Source organism: Nycticebus coucang, chromosome 6 (assembly GCF_027406575.1).
Source record: "Nycticebus coucang isolate mNycCou1 chromosome 6, mNycCou1.pri, whole genome shotgun sequence".
NCBI classification, from domain to species: domain Eukaryota; kingdom Metazoa; phylum Chordata; class Mammalia; order Primates; family Lorisidae; genus Nycticebus; species Nycticebus coucang.
The window spans coordinates 31,054,003-31,079,765 of NC_069785.1; the positions used below are offsets into that span (position 1 = coordinate 31,054,003).

At 44.1% G+C, this 25,763-nt stretch overlaps 1 protein-coding gene across 5 annotated transcripts; it reads left to right on the top strand.

Annotated features, from left to right (window-relative positions):
* Positions 1-747: 747 nt before the first annotated feature.
* C6H14orf93 (chromosome 6 C14orf93 homolog) lies at positions 748-25,159 on the top strand. 5 transcript variants are annotated; one of them, XM_053594761.1, is made up of 7 exons: positions 748-765; positions 13,294-14,110; positions 16,146-16,466; positions 22,600-22,661; positions 22,899-23,002; positions 24,055-24,167; positions 24,721-25,159. In XM_053594761.1, the coding sequence occupies exons 2-7, from the start codon at positions 13,511-13,513 to the stop codon at positions 25,138-25,140; spliced, it is 1,620 nt and encodes a 539-aa protein (XP_053450736.1). In that variant the 5' UTR covers positions 748-765; positions 13,294-13,510; the 3' UTR covers positions 25,141-25,159. The 5 variants fall into 5 exon arrangements, with proteins under 5 accessions (XP_053450736.1, XP_053450735.1, XP_053450734.1 ...); XM_053594760.1 differs by having other exon boundaries at positions 751-849; positions 13,289-14,110; XM_053594759.1 differs by lacking the exon at positions 748-765 and adding an exon at positions 7,584-7,858 and having other exon boundaries at positions 13,289-14,110.
* The last annotated feature ends 604 nt before the right edge of the window (positions 25,160-25,763 follow it).

Below are 25,763 nucleotides of genomic sequence, written 5' to 3' on the forward strand. Positions count from 1 at the left end.
TACTGGCATTATTCAGGCCGACAAGACCACTGCAGCAAAGGAATTATAGATGGTGATAAAATGAGGATAGTGGGAACTAAGAACAGATAGGTGGCATGGGACCAAATTATGGGTAGCTTAAAATCCAGGTATAAGCAACTGGTCTTCATGCAAGAATAAAGAAGAGCCATTTTAGTTTCTCAAGTACGTGGTATTAGCCAAGAAAAGAAATTGGGAACTCAGGCTGTGCAAAAACAATCTCCAAAGTGTAAGGCTATTTTGTCTTTTCATCTGAAAGATGTCACATATTTACGTGAATGTTTATTTAAAGATGGGGGTCTTAAGCAACTGCCAGAGACATCGCACCTGGAAACTAAGAGCTCCTGATGTTTAGTCTCAGTCTAGTTAACCAAATTTAGCAGTGTCAGGGCAGGGCGCTCCCTCACTGGGATTGTTCTGCTGGTGACTGGGCCTGGTTTCACGGAGGAAAAATAAGGAAGGCAAGAATGAGAAAGTAAAAGGAAGGGAGAGAGCTGGGTAACAGGACAGGTGCCAGTGACGCTGCCAGGTCGGGGTCAGGGGTCTGGTGGCCCTTAGGGCCCATCCCCCGCCCCCGCGGGTGCCGGCGCCTCCGGCAAGGCGCGTGTGCTCGCGGGCGGGGCGCCCCACGGCCGCGGGCGGCCAATCCGGGCGGGCGTCGGGGGAGGGGCGGGGCTTGCCGGCTCCGGCTCCGCGAGTCCTCCTTTTTTGCACACACACGAATACAAAGAACCATACGACCTTCGGGTATCCTTTTTCTATTTTTTTCCCCTCTTAATCTTGTGTGTGTTTTCAACATTTTTAAAAATAGAGATCTGTGGAAGTGCTGGGGTGAGGAAACTGTTGCTAAGGGGAATTTGCTCTTTCCCCCCATTTCTTTTTCTGTCTCTTCCTCTTTCTTTTTCCTGGTGAAGGATTTAAATATACCAAGAAGTTGAGACGCAAGATGGCCGTGTACTACCGTTTCCAGCCAAATGTATAGAGTTTTTTTTTTTCTTTTTGTTATCACATTTTAAGAACTGGTAAATTTTTGTGGTTGAGGGATTTTAAAGATTTAGCTGTTTGGGAAGTATAGATTTCTTTTTTTTAAACGGGCTTAAGGGATAATGTAAATACTTCTGCCACAGGCAACGTCTAAAGGAGCAGAGAGAGATTTGAGGCTCCCTCACAAAGCCGTTTGCGTGCGCGTTTTACACATCCTCCCCCAGAAACAAAACCAAGTGGCTGGGAAGTGGCAATTGTCCAAGGCCAATAGGTTGAAAATATTGGTATATTACAATTGGGACACTCATTTCCCTGGAGGGGAGGCGGGAATCCCTTCTTACAGTTTGTCTTGCATACACATTTTCATTAGGACATTTCTGTGTGTGTGTTTATTTCTTGAAGCAAATAATTTCGTAAAGATTTATCTTGGGGTTATTTTTTGTGTATGTGTACAGTATGTGTATATGTGCCATATCAGATTTTATTTTCAAAAGTGATTTTTTAAAAGTGATTTGGTTTTATGTGTGCCAAGTAGCCCCTAGGATGTGAATTTTGTCGTTGTTGTTGTCTTCCTAAATGTGACTGAAATTCATGTGCAATTAGAGCTTAGAAGAAATCCTGTGTTTAGCATACTTAGGCATTTTCTTGTGCGTTTACTATTATTTTTCTGCTCCTCTTGTAAAGCATCATATTAGTGAATAATTAAATGGTTCCCAAGGCGTATGTAGACCATGTGGCAAATGAACAGTAGGCAATGTATTGAGTCTGTGGTTCAAAGCTTTTTTGCCTAAGTGGTTTTGCTTTTTATTGTCTCACGTTCTTAAATGTATAGCCGTGTATATTTTGGCCTTTATGTGTGGTTTGGTTGATGTGTTCAGAAGGGAAGTTCTCTCTTGGCTTTTTGACAAAATGGTCGTTTATTGGTTGGGATTTGTTTGAAAAGCTTCACAGCTGGCAAAGTATCAGAAAAAAAAATCTAGTCAAATCCAGTTCTCAGCAACTGTTCGCGGTGGTGGTGATGGGAAACCAAGAGAAGGCAGAAGCAAATAATGGGAGGAATAACAAGTGTATTTTGGCTATCATGTTGCATTTTTGGAATGAAAAACCTCCCTGTGTCTAAGAGTCACAGAGAGAAAAGTGTATTAATTAGAAGACAAGCTCACAGAGCCTCCAGTTAGAGGACCCCTATTCTAATTTAATTTTTACAGAACCATTATCTCCTCAATTAGGAATCATGGAAAATGCCTGTCTCCAAATTTGTATTTGCAGACTGGAGTGAAAGCATAGGAAATCTGTGGGGTGATAAGGGAGAAACTGGAATGTCACAAGTGTAGAAGCAATCAGGAGATAAAAAGAGATCTACTGTAGAATTGAAATTTCATTACAACAAAACCTCTGATGATAATGCATTTCTATTTCTCAGCTAGTGTGTTACTCTATTTCCAGCAGTATTTAAGACTCCTAAGTAACAATTGTAATAAAATTGTACAAGTTCTTTAAATTCATAATAATGAAAGTGGCCCTGTGTAGGCTCTCAGGTTTGTTACCTGAATTAAGTGTACTTTTATTCTCAGTGCAAGTCACATCATTGCTTAATAAATACTGGCTCGAAGGTGGACCATTTCACAAGTTCAGACCTGCATTTCTTTGAAATCTAGTCAGGTTCTAGTGACTTTTGTGATTATCTTAGCATTGATGGAATTTTTAATGGAGTTGTACCCTGACGCTTCCGCATCTTCAGGTCATCGCATACAGTTTTTACTTCAGTTTTTAGCTTGTCAGAAAGGGGAGAGCTCTCCTGGCGCAGTACACAGCCTGTGCCCTTGGCTTCCTAGGCTATTTGATTTCATCATGTAGGAACCTAGGGACATACCCACTGTCCTTGCTTATTTTTTATAAGAAAGAGCACTCCTTTCACTAATAATATCAGAATATATCCTTGGCTTGGCCTTTTTACCAAAGCAAAGTAAAACTAAGCTCTGTAGATTTTGCCTGGGAATCCTCAGGGCCCCTACGGATGAAAACCTTGAACTAAGGAACTGCTAGTTTGCAAGATCTGACAGATCTGTAATCAAGGCCAGCCGGAACAAAAAGCCGGCCACCACGAAGTATATGAAGCCAATTTGTGGCCCCTGTACATATTATAAACATGTACACACTGGTTTGTGAACAGCATAACACCACAAAAGAGAGTAAACAAAAACAAACTAAAAATGGCGTCTAACAGCGTTGGAAAAAGCCTTGCGGTCGTGTCCCTCCCTGAAGAAGCCCCTCCCCTCCGTAGCTCCTAGAGTGACTGAATTGCAGCCAATAGTGTCGCTGGTTCTGCTATTCCGCCACGTCCAGCCGCCAATCACCCAGAGCCAAAGGGCGAGTGGGGCGGTGCCTTTCCGCGTGCGCGCTCTAGCCGGGTACACGGGCCGGCGCCGCGGATTCCTCGGCTTTTCGCGAGCTCTCCTTGGCTTCGCTGAGTCAGCCGGCGCGGTAGCGCAGGGCACACGCAGTGGAACGCTCGGAGCGCTGCTAAGGCGGCACCCTTACCCTAGTTACTGCGGCAAGCGCTGCGCTCAGCCCAAGTCCTCAGCGTTCGTTCCTACGTAGTTTCCACGCGGGGACCCAGCTAGATCCCTGACTGCATCTTGGACCTTTGCCCTCCCCGCTTTACCCTTTTCCTCGGGAGCTCCAGGGCACACTGTGGTTGCGTACAGTTTATGCCTTTTGCGGCCTGGAGAGAGCAATGGCAGATTTCTGTGCTGACTGCGTCGCTGTGAATCGCACGCTCGTCATAAATGGTTCCACTGTCCACCTTGTCATCTTTGACTAATATTTAATCAACTAACATTTACCGAGGGCTCGTTGGTGAGAGAGAGTTCCAGGAGCTCGTTTTTCATTTTTTCAGTATCTCCCTAAATGTAGTAAGGGACCTTTACGTTAGGCACATTTATATGAAAACTCGAAAGTGGACATTTTAATCTTAACAACTTGTGCTTTAGCAAATTGTTATAAGTAAATTTAAGAAATTTTTTTCTTTCTTTTTTTTTTGCAGTTTTTGGCAAGGGCTGGGTTTGAACCCACCACCTCTGGCATATGGGGCCGGTGCCCTACTCCTTTGAGCCACAGGTGCTGCCCAGAAATTTATTTCTTAACAAATAGCTGGGCGTTGTGGCGGGCACCTGTGGTCCTAGCTACTCGAGAGGCTGAGGCAAGAGAATCGCTTAAGCCCAGGAGTTGGAGGTTGCTGTGAGCTGTGACGCCACAGAACTCTACCGAGGGTGATAAAATGAGACTGTCTCTAAAAAAAAAAAAAAAAAATTCTTAACAAATATAAGGGAAAAGGACTGTCAGTTGTGGGGCTACAAATTCTTGTCTTACTGTACAAGTAATACTTGGATTCCATTGAATACTTTTTTTTTTTAAGACCCAATTCTGGCCTCTGGGTCTATAGGTCTCTTACCTCTGAATCTGTGGTATGGGAAAACAGTGTTTTGTGGTATTTATTTACCTGCCCTTGTGTGATAAGTTAATTTCTGATAGAAATAGGTTTTGAGGCTGGCCTCGAACTCCGGGCTGGTGGATTGCTTTAGCTCAGGAGTTGGGAGACCCCATCTCTTCTAAAAGGAGAAAAAACTAGCTGGGTATTGTGTGAGTGCCTGTAGTCTCAGTTACTTGGGGAGGCAAAGGCAGGAGGATCCCTTTAACCCAGGAGCTTGAAATTGCAGTTAGCATCTTTTTTTTTTGCGTTTTTTTTTGGGCCGGGGCTGGGTTTGAACCTGCCACCTCTGGAGTATGGGGCCAGTGCCTTACTCCTTTGAGCCACAGGTGCCGCCCTGCAGTTAGCATCTTAATGATGCCCTGTACTCTACTCAGGGCACAGAGTGAGACTTTCAAAAAAAGAATAAACAAGTGAAGGGCTCAACTACAACTGGAAGTTTACCTTAGAAACATAAACAAGGTAACCTGAATATTTGTACCCTCATAATAATCTGAAAAAAAAAGTAGATTTTGAGAGGACCTTTTCACAGGTGAGCCATTTTGTCCCTTGAAGTGGAGAAGCAGGGCTGAACAACACAGCAGGAACTTTTAAGTGACCATTCTCCTTATTTATTTCTTAAAATTAAGATTACAATATGAATTGCATGCTTTCAGTAATCACATTTAAGGATGTCCATTGCTAGCATGACCCTGAATGAGTCTAGAGCCCATTATAAGAACATATATCATTCGAGTGGTACCATATCAGACATAATCTATTAAATAGTGAGAAACTTATTTTTCATAGTTTGGAGGTGAATTCAGTCAAGCAGAAAATTCAAACTCAGAATGGGGAGAACACAAGCAAAGGAACTGCCAAGAGAGTGATATATTTAGTCCTGACAAAAATACATGTGACTTGGGAGGAAAGGGATAGTTAAAATTATGGATAGTCTCACCCTGAACTGGCTAAAGTAGATGAACTTTCTTTCTCTTTTTATCTAAACATTTATGAAAAAATATCAAAATTATTGAAAAGTATATTATCTAGGCCTATTTCACATATGTTTAAATTAGATCAATACTGAAATGAACTGTAAACACATATGCTTTTTTTTTTTTTTTTGCAGTTTTTGGCCAGGGCTAGGTTTGAACTCGCCACCTCCGGCATATGGGGCCGGTGCCCTACCCCTTTGAGCCACAGGCACCACCTGGAAGTTGACAGTATTAACATTTAACAATAATGATATACCTATTGCCTGGATAATTTACTAGTGTTAACTGTTGCTTTGCCAAACATTCCATGTATTTCTTTTTTGAGCCAGAGTCTCTCTCAGTCATTCTGGAGTTGAGTGCTGTAGTGTTATTACTCATAGCAACCTCAAACTCTTGGGCTCAAGCGATTCTCTTGCCTCAGCTCCCTAGTAGCTGGGACTACAGGTGCCCGCCATAAGGTCTGGCTATTTTTTGGTTGTCCTTGTCATTGTTGTTTGACGGGCCCGGGGTGGATTTGAACCCGCCAGCTCCAGTGTATGTGGCTGGCAACCTAAACACTTAGCTACAGGAGCCAAGCCCTGGAGGTTTGTCTTATGTAAGAATTCTTTCTCAGTGTAATTTCATCCTTTTGATCTTTTCATTATTTTGAACTCCTGGAATTTTTCATTCTATACTATAGTTTTAGGACTTGTATGTATTTTGCTTGGTTGTTTAGATACTCCACGTTTAAAACATTCCCTGTTCAGGCTTGGGACCTGTAGCTCAGCGGCTAGGGTACCAGCCACATACACGGAGCTGGCAGGTTCAAGCCAAACAACAATAACAACTACAATCGGATGTTGTGGCAGGCGCCTGTAGTCCCAGCTACTTGGGAGGCTGAGGCAAGAGAATTGCATAAGCCCATGAGTTTGAGGTTGCTGTGAGCTATGACGCTACCAAGGGCAACATAGTGAGACTCTGTCTCCAAAAAAAAAAATAATTTACTCAAGTTCACCCAGCTCGTAAGTAGTGCTGTCAAATGAGAACCTCGGTTTTTTTTGTTTTTTATTTATTTATTATTATTTTTTATATATACATGTGTCTATTAGGTTTACATTTTTTGCCTTCACAAAATTAAAGAGGCTTAAAATTTAATAACAATAACAATGTTTAAGATAAGGACTAGAAACAAAGACCTTGTAAAGAATGAATGAATACAATACATTCAGAAAAGAAATCAGAGAATTGCTGCATTGAAATATTAAGCAATAATAATAATGCAAAGAAAGTAACATTCACATTGTCAAATAAGAGTATGTCTATTATAGATTGCTTTGACTCTTTGAGAGTCAGTATGGAGTCATCAGTTACTTATTATTTATTTTTTAAGTCTCAAAAAATAGACAACTAATATTTATAAATAAAAGTAAAAGATAATTTCAAAAAACAGATCATGCCAAATCCTTTTTTTTTTTAATTAAGTTTTTTTTTTTTTATTGTTGCAGTTTGGCCGGGGTTGGGTTTGAACTCACCACCCTCAGTATATGGGGCCAGCACCCCACTCACTGAGCCACAGGCACCACCCGATCATGCCAAATCTTATAGACAATAGAAAAAGAAGAAATACTTCAAAATCATTCTACTTGATCTGGGTACACCTAATATTAAAATTGGAGGGAATATATTATTACAAAGGGGAAATTACAAACATATTTCACTTATAAATGAGGATGCAGGGTGGTGCCTGTGGCTCAGTCGGTAAGGCGCCAGCCCCATATACAGAGGGTGGCAGGTTCAAACCCGGCCCCGGCTGAACTGCAACCAAAAAATAGCCGGGCGTTGTGGCGGGCGCCTGTAGTCCCAGCTACTCGGGAGGCTGAGGCAAGAGAATCACTTAAGCCAGGAGTTGGAGGTTGCTGTGAGCTGTGTGATGCCACGGCACTTTACCGAGGGCCATAAAGTGAGACTCTGTCTCTACAAAAAAAAAAAATAATAATAATAAATAAATGAGGATGCAGTATCCCAAACAACATATTAACAAGTTGAATTAAGCTGTGAGCTGGGTGAGGCCACAGCACTACCGAGGGCCATAAAGTGAGACTCTGTCTCTACAAAAAAAAAAAAAAAAAAACAAGTTGAATTAAAAATTAATGTTTAAGTAATGTACTTCGGTCAAAATTAAATCCAATTTATGTGAGAATTAGTCACTATTTTCTTGTCTTTTCTTTTTTTCTTCTTTTCCTTTCCCTCACCCACTCCCTCCTTCTCTGTCTGGTCTCCCCTTCCCCCATGCCCCACTGTGACATTAATTGTCATAAATTGTCCTCATATCAAAATTGAATACATAGGATTCATACTTCTCCATTCCTGTGATGCTTCACTAAGAATAATGTGTTCCACCTCCATCCAGGTTAGTACAAATGCTGCAAAATCTCCATATTTTTTTTTTTTTTTTGTGGTTTTTTTTGGCCGGGGCTAGGTTTGAACCCACCACCTCTGGCATATGGGACCGGTGCCCTACTCCTTGAGCCACAGGCACCGCCCAAAATCTCCATATTTTTATGGCTGAATAATATTCCATGGTATACATATACATGTATACACAGCTTACCAATCCATTCCTGGGTTGAAGGACATTTAGTTTGTTTCCTACATTTTAACAATTGTAAATTGGGCTGCGATAAACAGCCTAGTACAAGTGTCTTTATAATAAAAGATTTTTTTTTCCTGGATAGATGCCTCGTAATGGGATTGCAGGATCAAACGGGAGGTCTAGGTTGAGTTCTTTGAGGTTTCTCCATACTTCCTGGAGTATTTTGTTGTATTAGTTTGCAGTCCCACCAGCAGCATAAAAGTGTTCCTTTCTCTCCACATCCACACCAGCATCTGTAGTTTTGAGATTTTGTGATATAGGCCATTCTCTCTGGGGTTAGATATCTCAGGGTGGTTTTTTTTTTTTTTTAGAGACAGAGTCTCACTGTACCGCGGCTCACAGCAACATCCAACTCCTGGGCTCATGCGATTCTCCTGCCTCAGCCTCCTGAGCAGCTGGGACTACAGGCGCCCGCCACAGCGCCCAGCCATTTTTGTTTGCAGTTTGGCCGGGGCTGGGTTTGAACCCACCACCCTCGGCATATGGGGCCGGCACCCTACTCACTGAGCCACAGGTGCTGCCCACTCTCAGGGTGTTTTTCATTTGCATTTCTCTAAGAATTAGAGATGATGAGCATTTTTTCATGTGTTTGCTGGCCATTCATCTGTCATCTTTAGAGAAGATTCTATTCATCTCCCTTCCCCAATGATGTACGGGATTGTTGGTTTTTTTCTTGTGGATTAATTGAAGTTCTTTGTAGATCCTGGTTATTAAGCGTTTGTCTGATTCAAAATATGCAAATATCCTTTCCCATTAGGTAGGTTGTCTATTTGCTTTGGTTGTTGTCTTCTTAGCTGTACAGAAGCTTTTCAGTTTAATTAAATCCCATTTATTTATTATTGCTGTTGTTGCTATTGCCATGGCAGTCTTCCTCATAAAGTCTTTCCCCAGGCCGATATCCTCCAGTGTTTTTCCTATACTTTCTTTGAGGATTTTTATTGTTTCATGCCTTAAATTTAAGTCCTTTCTCCATCTTGAATCAATTTTTGTGAGTGGAGAAAGGTGTGGGTCCAGTTTCAGTCTTTTATATGTTGATATCCAGTTCTCCCAGCACCATTTATTGAATAGGAAGTCTTTCCCCCAAGGTATGTTCTTGTTTGGTTTATCGAAGATTGGGTGGCTGTAAGTTGTTGGTTTCATTTCCTGGTTTTCTATTCGGTTCCAAATATCTATGTCTCTATTTTTGTGCCAGTACCATGCTGTCTTGACCACTAGGGCCTTGTAATACAGCCTGAAATCTGATATGATGATACCTCGGCTTTGTTTTTATTACTAAGAACTGCCTTAGCTATGTGGGGTTTTTTCTGGTTCCATACAAAATGCAGAATCATTTTTTCCAAGATTCGAAAGTAGGATGTTGATATTTTAATAGGGATGGCATTGAATCGGTAAATTGCTCTGGGAATTATAGACATTTTAACAATATTGATTATTCAGCCATGAGCATGGTATGTTCTTCCATTTGTTAATGTCCTCTGCTATTTCCTTTCTTAGGGTTTCATAATTTGGTATAAGATCATATCATCAGGAAAAAGGGAGAGTTTGACCTCCTCTGCTCCCATTTGGATGCCCTTTATTTTCTTGTCTTGTCTAATTAGACAAGAACTTCCAGCACTATGTTGAATAGTAAAGGTGACAGAAGACAACCTCATCTGGTTCCAGTTCTAAGAGGAAAAGCTTTCAGTTTTACTCCATTCAGTAAAATATTAGATGTGGGTTTGTCATAGATAGCTTCAATCAGTTTCAGAAGCTGATCGAATACTCCTCAGTGTTCTAATTAGAAAAGGATGCTAGATTTTATCTAATGCTTTTTCTGCATCTCTTGAGAGGATCATATAGTCTTTATTTATAGCTTTAGAAGCCTACATTCGAAAAACAGAAAGAGAGCATATCAACAAATTCACACGCCATCTGATGGAATTGGAAAAAGAAGCACATTCTAAGCCTAAACCCAGCAGAAGAAAAGAAATATCCAAAATTAAATCAGAGATTAATGAAATTGAAAACAAAAGAATCATTCAGAAAATTAATGAAATGAGTTGGGTTTTTTAAAAAAATAAATAAAATACATAAACCTTTGGCTAGACTAATTAGAAATAAAAAAGTAAAATCTCTAGTAACCTCAATCAGGAATGACAAAGGGGAAATAACAACTGATGCCACAGAGATATAAGAGATCATCTCTGAATACTACCAGAAGCTTTATGCCCAGAAATTTGACAATGTGAAGGAAATGGATCAATATTTGGAATCACACCCTTTCCCTAGACTTAGCCCAGATGAAAAGACCTCCTGAACAGACCAATTTCAAGCACTGAGATCAAAGAAACAATAAAAAAATCTTCCAACTAAAAAATGCCCTGGTCTGGATGGCTTTACACCAGAATTTTATCAGACTTTCAAAGAAGAGCTTATTCCTGTACTGCAGAAATTATTCCAAAAAATTGAGGAGGAAGGAATCTTCCCCAACATGTTCTATGAAGCAAACATCACCCTGATACCAAAACCAGGAAAAGGCCCAACAAAAAAGGAGAATTTTAGACCAATTTCACTAATGAATATAAATGCAAAAGTTTTCAACAAAATCTTAGCCAGTAGGTTACAGCTTATCATCAAAAAGTCATTCATCATGATCAAGTAGGTTTCATCCCAGGGATGCAAGGCTGGTTTAATATGTGCAAGTCTATAAACGTTATTCACCATATCAACAGTAGCAAAACCAAAGACTATATTTTTTTTTAGCCGCAGAGCAGTGCTGTTTTGGAAAGATGGCTAAAGAAAGACCATGGAAGGGGAAAGGGAGGGGCTTGAGGCAGGTACAACATGGTAGGTATGAAGGCCTCTTGCAAGAAAGAGTAAATGTGTAAGGCAAGAGAACTGAGTTGTCAGTTTGGTACCAGAAAGGAATGAGAGAACCCAATGTCCTAACCTGATGTATCTTAATTTCTGACTTTACAAATAAACTCACTGGTGCAAGCATTTGTATATCATCATCTATTATCAGTAAAACATAACTTTGTTTTTCTCACAGCATCCATGTTCTGATTAAACTCCTTGCATGATGTTTGTTAAACACATGCATACACACGTGTGTGTGCACACACGCACACACCAAAAACCAAACAACCAAACAAATCTGGCAGGGGCAATGTAGACCTTCATTTAGGAAGGAAAAAAATACATAAATGATTCATCTTGAAATTGACATAGAATTGCTTAGTGCTTTCCTTTAACCTTTAATTTTACTTTGGTTTAACCTTTAGTTTCAGGTTTAGCTGTGCCTTCCAGTGACTCTAATGGTAGGGAAGTTATAAATGGATTTGAGTTAAGTTCCTGCAAGAAGTGAATCTCTGGCACAGAAAAGCCGTATCTTCAGTATAAAGGGTGGAAAGAGCAAATGAAAAACTAGTCTTTAATAACCAAATGTAATTAAAATGCATTGTCAGATTTATGTTTTAGTACCTCAGAGGCATTAATATGGCCTATTTCTGAAATGAGATTGCTGATTCAAAAAAAAAGAAAAAAAGCCCTCAATATATAGGAAATTCTCCTAACCTCTTTCTCTCCTGTTTTTTTTTTTTTTTTTTTTGGTTTTTGGCCGGGGCTGGGTTTGAACCCACCACCTCTGGCATATGGGACCGGTGCCCTACTCCTTGAGCCACAGGCACCGCCCTTCTCTCCTATTTAATTGTGATGCTATGATATAATTTACAGGGTAAAAGAGAAATGTATCTCTTGAGGAAACAGTAAACACACTTAAGGTTTTGTCACTTAGGGAGCTTCAAGCAGAAGGATTCTTTTTATATAATCAAGTATCATTTAGAAAATGGCAATATTTATTAAGTTCCTTGGAGTGTTCTCAGTGGTACAAATCAAACCCTCTTTTTTTTCTCCTAGAGTAGTTCAGTTGCTTAACTACAGTCATTCAAAAGAGAAGCAGTTTGGCTTATCACTGACATTCTGGTTTCTCTTTTTATGAGGCTGGTCATGTGGGCAAAGTGGCAGCAGGGGTATTTAGACATTTCTATTGAGCTTCGGCTCCTCCCTCCAGGGGCATGAGAGGAGGAGCCCCAGAGGTGATTTTTCTGAACGACTGGCTAGAGGACTCAGGACAGCTAGTTTTCATTGCAGAGGCTAGAGGCCCTGGTATACAACTGAGAGCAAGTGGGCTACACAGCACTGGGTTGCCCCAGCTCAATTCCCTGATCTAGCTTTTTGTTTCATTTCCCTACCCTATCCCCAAAGCATTAATAATATTATAGTGAGAGGCTGCTGAGGGCTGCAGTGATCCATGTATTCCTCATTTTGGAGTCTTAGCCTGAATGCATCTCTATGAAAATTATAACGAAGGTAGAATCATGATTTTTATGTCAACCAAAAGAGGTATCAGTTAAAACATAATACAACACTAGATTGAAAGTAGCAATAACTGGATTCTGCTATCTTCCTCTGACCTTGAAAAAGACATAACAGGCTGGGTGAGGTGGCTCACGCCTATAATCCTAGCACGCTGAGAGGCCAAGGCAGGAGGATTGCCTGAACTCAGGAATTCCAGACCAGCTTGAGCAAGAGCTGGACCCTGTCTCTACAAAAAACAGAAAAATTAGCTGGTTGTGGTGGTGCATGCCTGTGGTCCCAGCTACTCGGGAGGCTGAGGCAAGAGGATTGCTTGAGCCCAAAAGTTTGAGGTGGTTGTAAGTGTACTGTACCCAGGGCAACAGAGTGAGACTGTTTAAAAAAAAAAATGTATGTATAACTTCTCTGCATGTTTCTTCTCGAGACCTGGGGTAATGTGTGTTTTCTAGTGCTGTTATGTAGATGAAGTAATGTACATGAAGTTTTCTGAACTCCTTAAGAAATGATGTCAAAGCAGTGAAATGCAGTGCTGTTATTACAGTAAAAATGGCAAGGTAGAGGAGAGGAGGAGAAAGAGATAGGTGTACATTCTCTTCCTTTATATTCTAATCTTACTAGATGTTGGTGGGTCCTTTGAGTCCTCTTTCTATTCATTAGATTGCAGTGTGTGTGTGTGGGGGAAGTATTTCATTCTGGGGTGCAGGAAGAATGCCCTTTACCCGCTGAAACTGTGTTCATCAGGAAGGCCTTTGTAGGCATCACCCAGTGTGTTGTGCTTAGTGATTGCAGGATCTGCAAATAGAAGACAGCCTCTTTCTCTCCTCTGCCCAGGACAGGAAGCCATGGACTGTGTGTGCGCCTCCAGGGCTTGCCTGCTTCTCTTTCACAGAACCCACCGCCTGGTGCCCGGGCTCCTCTGACCACCATTATTGAGAAAGGAAAGTGAATCCAAAGCACCTGGTGCTTTCCACCAAGCTTGTGAAGTCCAGCTGACTGGAAGTCCTTTTGGAGCAGCCCAGCAGTGTGAGCACAGTTGTGACTGCCCCATCAGCTATGTCCTTCAGTGCCACCATTCTCTTCTCCCCTCCCGGTGGCAGTGAGGCCAGATGCTGCTGCTGTGCCTGTAAGAGTGAGACTAGTGGGGGCACCGCAGGCTCTCAGGGCGGGAATCCTCCTCCCAGCACCCCCATCACAGTGACAGGACACGGCCTGGCCGTTCAGAGCTCAGAGCAGCTCCTGCATATTATCTACCAGCGGGTGGATAAGGCAGTAGGTCTGGCTGAAGCTGCTCTGGGTCTGGCCAGGGCCAACAATGAGTTGTTAAAACGTCTCCAGGAGGAAGTGGGTGAGCTAAGGCAAGGGAAAGTGTCCACCCATGATGAAGATGGGGAAAGCCGGGCACATAGTTCCCCACCTGAGGAACCTGGGCATCTCAAGGAGAGTCCTGGGGAAGTCTGCAAGGCTCTGTCTGCTGTGGAGGAAGAGTGTGACAGCGTGGGCAGCGGTGTGCAGGTGGTGATTGAGGAGCTGCGGCAGCTGGGAGCAGCCTCTGCCGTGGGGCCTGGGCCTTTGGGCTTCCCAGCCACTCAGAGAGACGTGCGGCTCCCGGGATGTGCGCTGGCAGCCAGCGAGGGGGCCTCTCTGCTCAATCCCGTGAGTACGGCAGAGGGTTGTTGTTCCTTAGTACTTTTCTTAGCCTCTTCCTCTTTTTTTTCCTTTCTCCTTTGTACTTTTTCCCCATCTTTGAACCTTTCTTTGTGGTAAAACAAAACAGTACCAATTTTCCTTTGCCCAGATAGCAACCCTATTTTCTTCTGAACCGTGAGACTCTTTGGCAGAAGGTCATTTTTTGGTGTGTGGGGAACGGGGGTGGGGGGAGCTGTCCCTCCCTCTCTGTTGCTCTTCATGGCACCTTCTCCTCCACAGCTGTCTTGGCTACTCCGTGGGCTCTGCCTCTCCTGGCGAGAATGCCTGCCGTGCACAGACGGCTCATTCATATTTTATCATGGGCCCTCTGCTTGCCAAGAGGAGTTCAGTTCAAAGAGAGATTGGGAATGAGGAAAGAGAGGCAGAGGCGGAGAGATAGGAGGAAAAGTGCAAGGGCAAAGGTAAAGATCACAGAAGACAGGTTTAGGGAGGAAAGGAACCCAGCACAAATGGAGATGGAGAGTTGAGGAAGGAGAAGTGGAGGGGAGTCAGGGAAGAGCATAGAAGAAAGGTGAGTCTATGTGAAAAGAAGAGACTTTATAGGAGAGAGACTTATGAGGTAAGGTGGGAAGGAGGTAGAGGAAATGAAATAAAATGCAAAAAAGAACTGGACATTGAGAGTTAATAGTAAGAGAGTAACAGAAAAGAAAGACGCAAGTGAGCATATTTTGTGAGCAGGAAAAGACATAAGTACGTTGTACTTTTTCATTTTCTATACTGCTCAAGGGCCATATGAGCAGGAAAATTCTGGCTGAGTAGCGTAAGAACTGCAGAATGTCACACATGGAAGTATGAAAGGGAAATAGAGCAACTATAGAGACCATGGAGGTGGGAAACAGATGTGGCGCCACTTGAGAGCTGGCAGGAGGTCTGTCATTCTCTCCCACCTTACTCTCCATCTGCCCTCTCTCTTGCCTCCCCCTACAACAAGGCATAGATACCCCATAAAGAGTAAAGGAGCAGAACACACAGGGTAGATGGGAGCGATGAAACTCCCAGCCCATCTGCTAGATCTGAGAAATGAATACATAAGCTCCCCTCTCTCCCTCCAGTGTAACACTGCAACTGGTCACTGTTCTCCTGAAGGCATCCCATGTGGGAAATGGTCAGTACTGTTTAGCCCAGTTTGGGCCTGGTTAGATCTCTGAGTAGTTTGGGCCTGAGGGAGGAGGAACTTGGAGGTAGGAGGCAGGAGGGTACCCCACCAGGCATTGCTCTGAGCTGTGGGTTCTTTGAGGTAGGGAAGGCTTCCAAGCTGACAGGATGGAATTAGATTTCACAGCGCAGAAAGCAGCTCACAGGTCTATAAATCTCAGTCTCCTCCCCCACTTCTTTCTGTCTGTGTGAGTTTTTTTCCCCACTTTCACTGTTTTGTTTTCTTGGCTGCAGAGATCCCCCTCCATCCTTTCTCCCCTCTCTCCCTTGCTCCTGCCTTCCTTTCCCTGCCCTGTATGTCCTTGAGTGAGGTCACAGGCAGTTCAGGGGCAGGATGAAGGCGAGGACATAGATAGGCCTTCGGCTGGCAGGTAGGTGAAGGGAACTCTAGGGATTTCTGACTTTATATCCCCTCCTTTGCTCTTTTTCTTTTATTTTGCCTCTTTATTATTTTATTTTCTTGTTCTTTCTCTTGCTTGCTTTCCCTTTCTTGTCATCACTTCCTCCCACAATCCCTTTTAGACAAAACTTAGCTAGCTACATTTCTTATACCCAACAGCAAACCATAAATGACTACTCATAAATAGAGCGTCAGAAACATTTGAACAGTCCTGTGGTAATGACCCGACATGAGAGACCCTATACACATAAGAAATATTTGCCCAACACTCCCATAGGAGTCCCAGAGAAACAAGCCATTAAAGACCGTGCTAGATTCCCCACTTCTTTCCACTCTTTTGTTCACTAGTCTTGGCCAGAGAATGATGGTTGACCATGTTCCGCTAAGCCTGGCTGGCTAATAGGCTATTCCTTTTTATACTCTTAGCTGGTGGATGACTTTGTGGCCTCTGAGGGTACAGTACAGCGAGTGCTAGTCCCTGCTTATGCCAAGCAGCTCTCACCAGCCACACAACTGGCTATCCAGCGGGCAACCTCAGAGACAGGGCCAGAAAATGGAACCAAACTGCCACCACCCCGCCCTGAGGACATGCTCAATGTTGCTGCTGCATTGGATGGTGCCTTGGAAGAATCAGGTCCTGGGAGCACCGGGGAGTTAAGACACTCTCTAGCATTTACTGCTTCCCCATGCAGGACCAAAGGGAGCGGGCAGAAGAATTCCAGGCGCAAGCGGGATCTGGTACTCTCTGTGAGTAAGCTCAATTCCTATAAATTCTTCATCAGTCTTGAGAGATAGGTGAAGAATGAAGGGTGGGTTGATTTAACCTTTCCATATTGAATGAATGGTATACTGAATCTTACTGGAGTGGGAGGAACAAGAAGAGACATCCGGGATAGGCAGTTCCCCTGCTACAAGTGCTTTTGAGCTTTTCCAGATAAAAATTATGTCCTCCTCTTAGGCAGGGTGCAGTGGCTCACACCTGTAGTCGTAGCACTCTGGGAGGCTGAGGCAGGTGGATTGCTTGAGCTCATGGGGTTAAAGCCCAGCCTGAGCAAGAGCAAGACCCTGTTTCTACTAAAAATAGAAAAATAGAAAAAAACTGAGGCAAGAGGCTCACCTGAGCCCAAGAGTTGGAGGCTGCTGTGAGCTATGATGACGCCACCGCACTCTACCCAGGGCGACAGCTTGAGACTGTGTTTCAAAAAAAAAAAAAAAAAATTCTGGGCGGCGCCTGTGGCTCAGTGAGTAGGGCGCCGGCCCCATATACCGAGGGTGGTGGGTTCAAGCCCAGCCCCAGCCAAACTGCAACAAAAAAATAGCCGGGCGTTGTGGCGGGCGCCTGTAGTCCCAGCTGCTCGGGAGGCTGAGGCAGGAGAATTGCCTAAACCCAGGAGTTGGAGGTTGCTGTGAGCTGTGTGACGCCACGGCACGCTACCACGGGCGATAAAGTGAAACTCTGTCTCTACAAAAAAAAAAAATTCTATCTGCCTTTTATTTTATTTATTTATTTATTTATTATTATTTTTTTTTTGTAGAGACAGAGTCTCACTGTACCGCCCTCGGGTAGAGTGCTGTGGCGTCACACAGCTCACAGCAACCTCTAACTCTTGGGCTTACGTGATTCTCTTGCCTCAGCCTCCCGAGCAGCTGGGACTACAGGCACCCGCCACAATGCCCGGCTATTTTTTTGTTGCAGTTTGGCTGGGGCTGGGCTTGAACCCACCACCCTCGGTATATGGGGCCGGGGCCCTACTCACTGAGCCACAGGCGCCGCCCTTTTGTTAATTTTAAGACAGTCTCACTATGCTGCCCTTGGTAGAGTGCCGTGGCGTCACAGTTCATAGTAACCTCAAACTCTTGGGCTTAAGCGATTCTCTTGCCTCAGCCTCCCAAGTAGCTGGGGCTACAGGCACCCGACACAATGCCCAGCTATTTTTTGTTGCAGTTGTCATTGTTTAGCTGGCCCATGCCGGGTTTGAACCCGCAGACCTTAGTGTTAATGTGGCTGGCACCGTAACCACTGTGCTACAGGCTCCAAGCCTCTATCTTCCTTTTAAATAAAAGGGAAGTATATCACATCTCCCAGTGTTCTAATAGTCCTGATGGGAAGACCTTTATGGGATTGAAAAGACTGATCACCAAAAGGTAACACTGGGAACTGCCTGCAAATTTAGCGAGTGTGCAGGGTTAAGTGGCAAAGGGCCCCTTGGGTGGAAAAGCCAAGCTGTCCTGAGGTGCTTCCCAAACCTTGAAGATGCAAGGGGGCCACTGGACAGCTCAGTTATAAAGGTTTAGAGATTCTAGTCATTCCAAAAGCTCTTGGCAGGGAAGGGACTGGCCTGACTAAAACTTCACTGGAGTGGCTGGGAGCCCTAGGAACACACTGCTGAGCTGGAACCCCCATCTGGCAGTTGACACAGAACTAGCAATCTAGGGCTGTAGTTCTCAACCTGGGGTGATTTTTCCCCCAGGGAACATTTGGACCCATCTGAAGACATTTCTGGTTACTACTTATGGGAAGGTGGGAGTGAGGGAATGAGAATACTACTGGCATCTAATTGGTAGAGGCCAAAAGTCTTCTGCTAAACACCCTACGGTACACACACCAACCTCCATAACAAACAGGTATTCACCTCAATATGTTACTTTTGAGAAACCTTTTGGATCAACTCTGTGCCCCAAAGCTTTTTTCAGCCAAATAATATTCGTATTGTCTGTAATGAGTTTATATTCTCTGGGCAGCGCTCACAGCTCAGTGGGCCACATATACCGAGGCTGGCAGGTTTAAACCCGGCCCCGGCCAGCTAAACAATGACAACTGCAACAAAAAAATAGCCAGACATTGTGGCAGGTGCCTGTAGTCCCGGCTACTTGGGAGACTGAGGGAAGAGAATTGCTTAAGCCCAAGAGTTTGAGGTTGCTGTGAGCTGTGACACCACAGCACTCTACCAAGGGGCGACATAGTAAGACCCTGTCTCAAAATAAATAAATAAATAAATAAATAAATAAATAAATAAATAAAGAGGGCCGCGCCTGTGGCTCAAAGGGGTAGGGTGCCAGCCCCATATGCCGGAGGTGGCGAGTTTGAGCCCAGCCCCGGCCAGAAACTGCAAAGAAAAAAAAATAATAATAAAAATAAATAAAGAAAAGAAAATATAAATAAAAACAACAAAAATAAATTAAATAGAAGGAAAGATAAAATGCACTGGAGTTCAAAAATCCAGCTGCAGAATGGTGGAGACAAGTATCCATGTGAAACATGGACTCGAGTTGACTGTCAGCTCACCATGAACGAACCCTGTGGCACTGTGAGTGGGGGCGATATTGCTGAGAAAGGTAGCACCATCTTAGGTTTCACTCTTCAAAATATAGAGTGCCACTTCGGGAAGTAATGCTCCCTTTAGCCAGACCTCAGCTGATGAATTGGATTCAGCTCCAGGTGCCACTTAGTAAGAGGGAGACTGGAAAATGAGAGAGCTTCATAGTTTGATGAGGAGTCTGTCTGGAAACTATGTCGTTAGGAATGCCTGAGGACTTGTGGGTATTTAGGCCAGATAAGAGAAGACTTGAGAAGTGCACGAAAGCTATAGTCAAATATTTCAGGCCTTTGTCGTGACAATGGGGGCTGTTCGCTATTTATGGCAGATGCATCTGGCTCTGTAAGCCTATACCTTACTCTTGCTCTGTAAACCTATCTTTCTCCATAAACTTTGCTTCATGCTTGCCTTATTTTAGGGTGTCAGGTCATTTTCTGACCAAGAGTACTCCAAGAACCAAGGTCCAAGGCAGCTGTTTGTAACCCCAACATTTTAGGAGAGGTAGCTGCCTTGAAACAGCTGGTACCCTTAGGTGATTCTCTTGCCTCAGCCTCCTGAGTACCTGGGACTACAGGCGCCCACCACAAGATTCAAAGTTGTGTAGAGTTAATAACATTTTTTCTTGCTAATAAAAAAAATGCAAATATTTCAGGTGCTATTATGGGCAAAACTGGGTTTAGATTTTTGAAGTATCTAAGGCAAACTTTTTAACAGTTATGATAGAAATGTTCAACAATAGAATAAGCTGACTCAAAAAGGAGAAAGACATTAGCCGAAAGATAGCCTATTTTATGATGTGAAAGGGAGATTGGGTAATACAGCCTCCCTAAGTCTTTTCTAATTCCCATTTCTGTTATTTTAGATTTCTGCTTTTCAGACCATGGTATGTTTAGCCCTGAGATTGGTGGTAATGTGCAAAGGGATATATAAAGCTATGGACAAACCTGGGGCATTTTACTGGGTCATCTATTTTATTTATTTTTTATTTTTATTTTTTTGTTTGTTTTTTTTTTTTTTGGCTCGGGCTAGGTTTGAACCTGCCACCTCTGGCATATTGGACCCACGCCCTACTCCTTGAGCCACAGGAGTTTTTTTTTAATTTTTTATTTTTGAGACAAAGCCTCAAGCTATTGCCCTGGGTAGAGTGCCGTGGCGTCACAGCTGTCAGCAACCTCCGACTCTTGGGCTTAAGCAATTCTCTTGCCTCAGCCTCCCGAGTAGCTGGGACTACAGGAACCCACCACAACACCCGGCTGTTTTTTGGTTGTAGTTGTCATTGTTTGGCAGGCCTGGGCAGATTTGAACCTGCCAGCTCTGGTGTATGTGGCTGGCGCTCTAGCTGCTTGAGCTACAGGCACAGAGCCATATTTTTTTTTTATTTTTTTTGAGATAGAGCCTCAGGCTGTTGCCCTGGGTAGAGTGCCATGGCATCACAGCTCACGGCAACCTCCAGCTCCTGGGCTCAAGGGATTCTCTTGCCTCAGCCTCCCAAGTAGCCCACCACAACGCCCGGCTATTTTTTGGTTGTAGTCGTCATTGTTGTTTTGGCTGGCCCCGGCTGGATTTGAACACACCAGCTCTGGTATATGTGGCTTGCGCACTAGCCGCTTGAGCTACAGGTACTGAGCCTTATTTTATTTATTTATTATTATTATTATTTTTTTTCTTTTTGAAACAGAGTTTCACTTTGTCACCCTCGGTAGAGTGCTGTAGCATCACAGCTCACAGCAACCTTCAGCTCCTGGGCTTACGCAATTCTCTTGCCTCAGCCTCCTGAGTACCTGGGACTACAGGCGCCTGCCACAATGCCTGGCTATTTTTTTGTTGCAGTTTGGCCTGGGCCAGGTTTGAACCCACCACACTTGGTATATGGGGCCAGTGCCCTACTCATTGAGCCATAGGCGCCGCCCTATGTTTTCCTTTTTTTTAGAAACAGAGTCTCACTTTGTCGCCCTCGGTAGAGTCCTATGGCATCACAGCTCACAACAACCTCTATCTCCTGGGCTTAGGCGATCGATTCTCTTGCCTCAGTCTCCCGAGTAGCTGGGACTACAGGCGCTTGCCACAACGTCCGGCTATTTTTTTTTTTTTTGCAGTTTTTGGCCAGGGCTGGGTTTGAACCTGCCACCTCTGGTATATGGGGCCGGCGCCCACTCCTTTGAGCCATAGGTGCTGCCCAACACCCAGCTGTTTTTTTTGTTGCAGTTTGGCCAGGGCTGAGTTCAAACTCACCACCCTCAGTATATGGGGCCAGCACCCTACTCACTGAGCTCCATGTGCTCCCCTATTTTATTTATTATTATTATTATTATTTTTTGAGATAGAGTCTCAAGCTGCCACCCTGGGTAGAGTGCCATGGTGTTATAACTCACAGCAACCTTCAACGTGGGCTCAAGTAATCCTTTTGTCTCAGTTTTTCTATTTTTAGGAGAGACAGGGGTCTCACTCTTACTCAGGTTGGTTTTGAACTCGTGAGCTCAAGCAGACCACCTGCCTTGGCCTCCCAGAGTGCTAGGATTACAGGCGTGAGCCACCATGCCTGGCCTATTTTTTATTTATTTATTTAGACAGAGTCTCATTTGCCCTTGGCAGAGTGCTGTGGCTTCATAGCTCATAGCAGCCTCCAACTCTTGGGCTCAGGTGATCCTCCTGATTCAGTTTCCCAAGTGACTGGGACTATGGGCACCCACCACAATGCCTGGCTATTTTTTAGAGATTGGCTTTCACTCTTGCTCAGAGTGTTCTCAAACTCCTGAGCTCAGGCAATCTACTCGCCTCAGCCTCCCAGAGTGCTAGGATTACAGATGTCTGAGCCACTGTGCCCAGCTTGAGTCATCAGTTTTACTAGAATATTTCAGATATTAAAATTTATATGAAAATAATACAGATTATTTTGACACAAATTTGAAATTTGCCATGGTAGAGGACTTGAAGAAATGTCCATTTGTGGGCGGTGCCTGTGGCTCAGTGAGTAGGGCGCCGGCCCCATATGCCAAGGGTGGAGGGTTCAAACCCAGCCCCAGCCAAACTGCAAAAAATAGCCAGGCACTGTGGTGGGCACCTGTAGTCCCAGCTGCTCGGGAGGCTGAAGCAAGAGAATCGCGTAAGCCCAAGAGTTAGAGGTTGCTGTGAGTCGTGTGACGCCACGGCACTCTACCCGAGGGCGGTACAGTGAGACTCTTGTCTCTACAAAAAAAAAAGAAATGTCCATTTGCAGTAGTTTTGGTGTATATCCGGTCTCTGTTGCCATTAGAGGTATGTTCACAGAAATGTTTGAGACCCTGTGCTTCAGTGATAACATTACTCATGTACTCAGAAGTAAGACCAGAGATGATCCTGGAACTTTGACACAAATTATAAGATTCTCCATTAGAATATTAGAAATGCTAACTTGGATAGGCTCTCTGGCTTAGAAAGGCCATCTACAAAAATGGTACCTAGACTATGGAAAGTATTCAGAGAGAGAACCCCAGAGGGACAATGCCTTTTTACTCTAGGGACCAGGGGAGAGTTTTCATAATATCCACTCCTGGCTTGATTCTGTTGTTTTTTTTCCCCCCTAGAAATTGGTCCACAATGTGCATAACCACATCACCAATGACAAGAGATTCAATGGGTCCGAAAGGTATGGTCCCCTTGAGGAAAAAGAACCACAAGGTCCTTTGTGAAGGAGAGAGAGGTAGAGGGGGATGCTCCAAACAACAATGATATATGTACTAAGGCTTTGACCTCACTATCGTCCCTTTTCCTCTATCTCAGGCCATGGAGGGATAAGCCACAAAGTTGGTTAGGGCTCAATATTTCTGTTGTCTGGTTCTTTAAAAGCTGACTGCCTTATTCACACTCTTCTTTTTTGTGGCAGCATCAAGTCCTCTTGGAATATTTCAGTAGTAAAGTTCCTTCTGGAAAAGCTCAAGCAGGAGCTGGTCACCAGTCCCCACAATTACACTGATAAGGAACTTAAAGGTGAGAAAAATGGATTTAAATCCCAGCTGGTCCTTTCTCCTCCTCCCCTCATACTCCCATATCTTGGTCAGAGGGGAAGAGCATAATAGAGATGATTTGGGTGGTTGTGAGAACAGTGAATTTACAAACTTTTGGGGGCTATTCTTCTCATCTATAATATATTCACAGGATTACTTCAAATTGCTTGTTTATTCACCTACTCAGTCTGAAATGAAAATGAGAAGGAAGGGCTAGAATACCATCATGCATTCTGTTTATGCGAGGCCTGAATCTCAGGTGTTATGAACAAGTCAGAAGCCAGGCCTGCCCTTTTGTCCTTAAATATTACATCCTTGGCTTTCTATTTTCTTTCCTCTCTCTGTTAAAATAACTGAAGAGATCTCTGGAAAGGTTTCCATCAGAAAAAAAGAGAAAAATAATAACTGAAGAGAGCTAACCTTAAGTATTATGAAAGGTTCTACTAAAAAAGTACTTGTAATCTGCTATTAGAGGAGCAATAGGTGTAGGTTTACTTGGTAGCGGGTGGGGGAGCAATAGGAGTTGCCTTTTTCCAGTGGGTGATATTCTAGAGGAGTTAATGCTGGAGATGGGGTGGATAAGGAGAGCTAAACCAAAGAGGAGTGAACAGGGCGGCGCCTGTGGCTCAGTTGGTGGGGCACCGACCCCATATACCAAGGGTGATGGGTTCAAGCCCGGCCCCGGCCAAACTGCAACCAAAAAATGGCCGGGTGTTGTGGCGGGCGCCTGTAGTCCCAGCTACTCGGGAGGCTGAGGCAAGAGAATCGCTTAGGCCCAGGAGTTTGAGGTTGCTGTGAGCTGTGTGAGGCCAAGGCACTCTACCGAGGGCCATAAAGTGAGACTCTGTCTCTACAAAAAAAAAAAAAAAATCCAGACAAAGAGGAGTGAACAGATGCTGACACGTATGCCAAGAAAGCTTGTCGTCTAAATGGTGGTTCCCAACATCCCATTCAGTAGTGTTAAGGCAGAAAAACAGGCTGAAGACCACTGCTCTAGAAGACCCTGCTTCTTGCTTCTTCTTCTCCTCCCCTCAGGAGCCTGTGTGGCATACTTCCTTACTAAGAGGCGTGAGTACCGCAACTCCCTGAACCCCTTTAAAGGCCTGAAGGAAAAAGAGGAGAAGAAACTTCGAAGTCGCCGATACCGGGTAGGTTTCTAGGCCTTCTTTCAAGATGCTAAATTCTAGGCTCTGCATCTGTAGCTCAGTGGCTAGGGCGCCAGACACATTCACTGGGGCTGGTAGGTTCAAACCCAGTCCGGGCCTGCCAAACAACAACAACTACAACAAAAAAATAGCTGGGCCTTGTGGCGGGCACCTGTAGTCCCAGCTACTCGGGAAGCTGAGGCAAGAGAATCGCTTAAGCCCAAGAGTTTGAGGTTGCTGTGAGTTGTGACGCCATGGCAGTCTACCCAGGGCAACAGTGAGACTCTGCCTCAAAAAAAAAAAAAAAAGATGCTAAACTCTAAATCCTCATAAATCACAGTGGGAAGGGCCAGATGACATGGCATCTGCAAATAGTGTTGAGAGTGAGGCATATAAGCAGATAGGGGAGAAGGATGAGCCAATTCTGAGATATGACTTGGGGACTAGGTTCTCTTAGGCACAGATCTTATACAGCCTTCTTCTCTCAAACCCTTTCTCCAACTCTAATCCATAGTCTGTTTCTCTTCCTAATTTCTGTTCTGGCTTGCTCCCTTAGCTTTTTGCCAACCGATCCAGCATCATGAGGCATTTTGGACCTGAGGACCAACACCTGTGGAAGGATGTGACAGAAGAGCTGATGTCAGATGAAGAGGACAGCCTTAACGAGCCAGGTGTTTGGGTGGCCCGCCCTCCCCGATTTCGGGCCCAGCGCCTCACAGAGCTCTGCTACCACCTGGATGCTAACTCTAAGCATGGCACCAAAGCCAACCGTGTGTATGGGCCTCCCTCAGACAGACTACCTTCTGCTGAAGTCCAGCTCCTTCCACCAGAACTTTACAATCCTAATTTCCAAGAAGAGGAAGATGAGGGAGGTGAGGAGAATGCACCTGTGTCCCCATCTTTTGACCAACCCCACAAAACCTGTTGTCCTGACTTGAACTCCTTCATTGAAATCAAGGTGGAAAAGGATGAATGAAATCTGTTGCAGCAAATAACTTTGGCTTCTGCCGCTCCAAGTATCCCAGAAATGGGCAGCCACGGGGCTTCCCAGAGTAAGAGATATCCTCTGCGGTCTGAGAAAGCAGTTTTGCCTCTCTTCTTAACACAGTCTCCATTGGCAGTGGAAGCGAGAAGGAAGCTCCTGTGGGATAAAATAATTTATTTAGAAGGGGAGAAACTCCCCCCACTGTGAATGGAAAGCTGGAAAATGCTTATTACTTAGCATAAAACAGTGTCTCGGCAGAGCCTGAGATGAGAAAAGGAGGATGAGTCTAAGAAACATGAGGCCTTCTTAACATATGTTCTGTCTCTGAGTTGTTTCTGCTCCTGCCCAGTTCCAGCTAAAAGCTATGGGGAAGCAGCCCAGGTTGTGCCTTTTGCTTCTCCAGGACTACTGGTTTTGCTCTGCAGTGGAAGCAGAACCGGACCAGTCCAGGGAAATACTGCCACCTGGTGGGCAGTTTCAATCACGGGATTGATTATTGCTCTGAGCAAGAGAACCTGGGTTCACTGTTGGGGAACTGGGATCTAAACATAATAGCTATTCTTTATTAAATTATATAAGGAAGATTTTACTATTTCTATCTTACAAATGAGCAA